The sequence below is a fragment of the Arachis ipaensis genome, chromosome B03 (assembly GCF_000816755.2).
Source record: "Arachis ipaensis cultivar K30076 chromosome B03, Araip1.1, whole genome shotgun sequence".
NCBI classification, from domain to species: Eukaryota; Viridiplantae; Streptophyta; class Magnoliopsida; order Fabales; family Fabaceae; genus Arachis; species Arachis ipaensis.
In genome coordinates this window covers 132,149,966-132,153,583 of record NC_029787.2, presented here as the reverse complement: position 1 = coordinate 132,153,583, position 3,618 = coordinate 132,149,966, and the positions used below count along the sequence as shown (strand labels likewise).

The 3,618-nt window shown below is 36.7% G+C and overlaps 2 protein-coding genes across 5 annotated transcripts in view; one reads left to right on the top strand and one right to left on the bottom strand.

The window, feature by feature from the left end:
• LOC107631473 (DNA polymerase eta) overlaps window positions 1-1,761 on the bottom strand; it is a 5,161-nt gene extending 3,400 nt beyond the window's left edge. For both annotated transcript variants that reach the window (XM_016334930.2, XM_021119945.1), the window contains exons 1-7: window positions 1,605-1,761; window positions 1,384-1,504; window positions 1,144-1,255; window positions 884-1,054; window positions 551-715; window positions 320-423; window positions 22-141 (exon numbers count right to left, since the gene is read on the bottom strand). In XM_016334930.2, the coding sequence (XP_016190416.1) occupies window positions 22-141; window positions 320-423; window positions 551-715; window positions 884-1,054; window positions 1,144-1,255; window positions 1,384-1,504; window positions 1,605-1,680 (869 nt within the window). In that variant the 5' untranslated portion in view covers window positions 1,681-1,761. The remainder of the gene's footprint in view (window positions 1-21; window positions 142-319; window positions 424-550; window positions 716-883; window positions 1,055-1,143; window positions 1,256-1,383; window positions 1,505-1,604) is intronic.
• Window positions 1,865-2,858, top strand: LOC107631477. 3 transcript variants are annotated; one of them, XM_016334933.2, is made up of 3 exons: window positions 1,865-2,017; window positions 2,207-2,399; window positions 2,489-2,858. In XM_016334933.2, exons 2-3 carry the CDS (start codon window positions 2,229-2,231, stop codon window positions 2,558-2,560), a joined length of 243 nt encoding a protein of 80 aa, XP_016190419.1. In that variant the 5' UTR covers window positions 1,865-2,017; window positions 2,207-2,228; the 3' UTR covers window positions 2,561-2,858. The 3 variants fall into 3 exon arrangements, with proteins under 3 accessions (XP_016190419.1, XP_016190420.1, XP_016190421.1); XM_016334934.2 differs by having other exon boundaries at window positions 1,874-2,017; window positions 2,215-2,399; XM_016334935.2 differs by having other exon boundaries at window positions 1,886-2,017; window positions 2,212-2,399.

Sequence of the window (3,618 nt, the reverse complement as noted above, 5' to 3'; positions counted from 1 at the left end):
ATGTTAAACACATAATCTCACCCAGTATTGATCCCATAACACTGCTGTAGCTTCTCCTCTGAAAACTGAAGCAAATCACCAACAGTTTTGCAACCGAGATCACTTTGTAAGGAACTGCCCAGCTTTCCCCCCAGCTGTTTCCTGAAAGCCAGATTTACTTCAACAGCATGCTTTATAAAATTTCAAAACATTTAAAGGAGATCTATACAGCTGTATGTTATCTTCGCAAACACAACAAGAATGTAACTTCAAGTAGGAAAAATTTAAAAGTCAGTGAAATAAATGATAAAAACTTCTAGTTAGTAATGAATAAACTTACATTTTCTTTATTGGCAAAGACTCAAGCAACCCTCCAACCGATGACTGTGGCACAACAGTTTGTTGTGCAGGTTTGTTCATTCCACTGGCTAGTTTCGCTAGCATCTGCCAAAAGCATCAGAGATATGTTTGTGAGCTTTTAAAATGTCACTGAAAGTTGTTCGAAACTGAGAAGATCATTATCAAAGTAGCATATAACAGATATATAGCCATACCAAGGAACTATTCTTACCTTATTATGAGCAATACCAGCAGAACAGGTGAATTCTGTATCTTTCAACACTTGCATCCTAAGGTTGGCAACAATAAAGGCCCCACAAGCTAAAAGTTTGTCTTGGTAAGTAGCATCACCCCTACGAATCCATTTCCTGACTTCTTCTTTGGCATCACTTCCCTCCTGAATGAAATTCCAATTTTAGTTACTCTCATGGCTAGAATGCTACCATGTTTTAATGGAAACTTAAGAGATATTTGTGTTATGCGCACACATATACACACACACACACACTAGTGATGAAAGAAAATACAATATCTTTTTGGCATAGCATAGCCTCTGCTATCTGACCTTAATTTCAAGTCCCAAAACATGTGACTTCAGAACTTCCTCTTCAATATCCTCTCTAGCTTCTGGAGGCATTTCCAATAACATTGTTTCAGCAGCATCAGTGAGATCAAGATACACCTCATCAATCGAAGCCCTCTCACAACGACCCTTCTTTGAAAGAATAGAAACAACCTGAAATTTTCAAAATCGATCCAGCACAATTCAATATCGCCAAACAACTCTTTCAACAATAATCGCCCTCCAAATTGATTCCCATATACCTCAGATCCTGCGTTCCTGTAGCTATTGAGATCGGCTTTACCACGCGCCACAGGGACTTGGACCAGGTGAATTTGCGGGCACACGTCCTTTGCTTCATCACCACGCATTGAACTGAAGAAAAAAAAAAACAGTGAATGAAATGAGCTTTCTCAAAAACTGATAATAGCACACAATCACACAGAATAATGCCACATTTGGCAGCATAACCAAGCACATAATAGTAGAGAGTTAGAGAATACCGTTTGACACCAAAGTTGCGAGCCTCGTAGCTAACGGCAATCAAAGCGCCACCTTTGAATGAGTTGTATTGTATGACTGCAGTGGGTAAGCCCCGTAAATTTGGCTGCTTCCTCTGCTCCACTGAATTTCAAAATTGAGAAATAAATTGTTCAGTTAGTTCGAAACCCTAAATAAATATATAAGAATATAGAGAAATGGGAAGTAGGGGAAGGGAAAGAACCTTGAACGTAGAAGCAATCCATGTCGACGTGAGCGATGACTCTGCCATCACTCGTTTCTCGCTTTGCCACCGGCATCGCCCTCTTCTCGCTGCTCCCTCTATCAGCCCTCGCAGCTAATTGCTATATTATGCTTTCCCTCCAAATATTTTTTGGTCTGCTCATTCTTTCTTTACATTTGGGCCGAAAATGCCTCACTAACAAAAAAATGCAGTAAGGGCCTTGGCCTGTTTCAAAAAAAAAAAAACAGTAGGGTTTTTTAATTATTGTCCCTCTTTCACGATCTCAGTTCCCAGTTCCCAGTTCCCACCTCTTCTGGAATCATCTGCCATCGCTCCCATCTTCGATAATCTCATCGCCGATTGCAATCTTCGTTTTCAATCGGTGGCGAAAAGCTGCAAAGTGCAAAACCAAGGTTAGACTGGTTTTGCTCTGATTTCCAATAAATGCATCTTCCATTTATTTATAGATTTCTTGTTCTTTGGTTTCTCTGTCTCTTTAGCTGGATTGATTAGTTTATCTTGATAATGTAGCACTAGACAGCAGCATCATCATCAAACTTTTGTTAGTGTTTCTAATATTTTTTTTTATCTGTGAATGAAAGAAAAGCAGTTGAAGGAGGATAAATGGGGCGAAAAGCTGGTGGACTTTTTATAAACCCTAAGAGATTTGGTACACTTCATAAACCTTGCATGAAGGAAATGATAATGTTCCTCAACTGTATGGCTACTAGCCATGACAACGCTGAAGTTTGTGCTCGCCAGAAGGAACTTTTGAACACTTGTATGGAATCTCAGGTAATTAATTTACATATTTTCCATTTAAGTATATTGCAAGAGGGAAAAAAAAATTATCTGTTCAATTAATTCATTTTGGTTTGTTTCAGAGTAAAAAGAACAGAAAGTCTTGGGGGAGTATCAACTATCATCTGCAGAGGCTTAGCAGAGGAAGGAAGTAATTTACATTTTCGGATGTCAATGAATCTTTTTTCATAATTCAAGATCATCACTTGCCATGCATTTTGTAGGCTAGACTGAAATGACTATATAGTAACTTGTACTTTCAAGCTTTGCTCTACTCTATTCATAAATTGAAAACATTGCAAGAAATATGTTGAAGATTGATATAGTTTCCTGTATCAATTATAGCTTTAATATGCTACAGCCTGCATAGAATGGTGTTTGGGATTGTTGTTGCTCCTCATATATTACTAAATTCTTTTATAATTGCTGAAATGTAGATGGTTGTTGGATCTTCTGGTGCTTTGTTTAAGTGGATTTTGTAAGATTGGAATTAGATGAATTCGAAAATTATGAATTATTTTGCAATGCTGTTCAAGTATGGGTGCCGGTTACTAGGGACTATTAATTTTATGATACAAAGATGATTAAAGTTATGAACCATATGCTTTCAAGGGATTGAGCTACCTCTCCAAAGATTTTTGAGGTCTAATCAAACTCCAAAGATTATGTGAGCATGTTTGGTTTCTACTGCAAAACTATGGAGTTGGCAAAACCGAAAAGCTATTCTCTTTATAGCACTTGTCCAAATCATGATTTTGAGGTTGTCAATGAGAAACCAAACATCCTAGCGGGGTCTGTATGACATATCTTTCGTTTTTTTCCTTCTCCGAAATGTCTAGCAGCCATTTACGTTTGTTGGTCTGGATAATCGTTTTTTGTGCTAGTTCTCTTAGTACATAATGTCATAATGTGTCCCTGCTGTCAACTAGTTTAGAATTTTTGGACCTACATTCTTAATTTCCAGCATTTGACTCTAAATAAAATAATGAGAAATAATAGTTGCAAAATTTTTTGTGTATGTGTTCTTTTATGTTACAAAATGTTTTTTTTTCTTTTTTCTTTTCTTATTTATTATTTTTAATATTAAAAATGAAAAGTGTACAAAAGAATATATAAAAAATAGTGCATATTATGATATTAAGATTCTTCTAAAATCAATAACTTTTTTTTTGGTCATGGGCTTAGCCCTACAAGGACCTGACCCGTCTAGAAA

Coding starts and splice junctions, on each gene's coding strand:
- LOC107631477 (XM_016334933.2), top strand. CDS start 2,229: ATGGGGCGAAAAGCTGGTGGACTTTTTATAAACCCTAAGAGATTTGGT. Junction 2,400..2,488: donor ACACTTGTATGGAATCTCAG/GTAATTAATTTA, acceptor GGTTTGTTTCAG/AGTAAAAAGAACAGAAAGTC.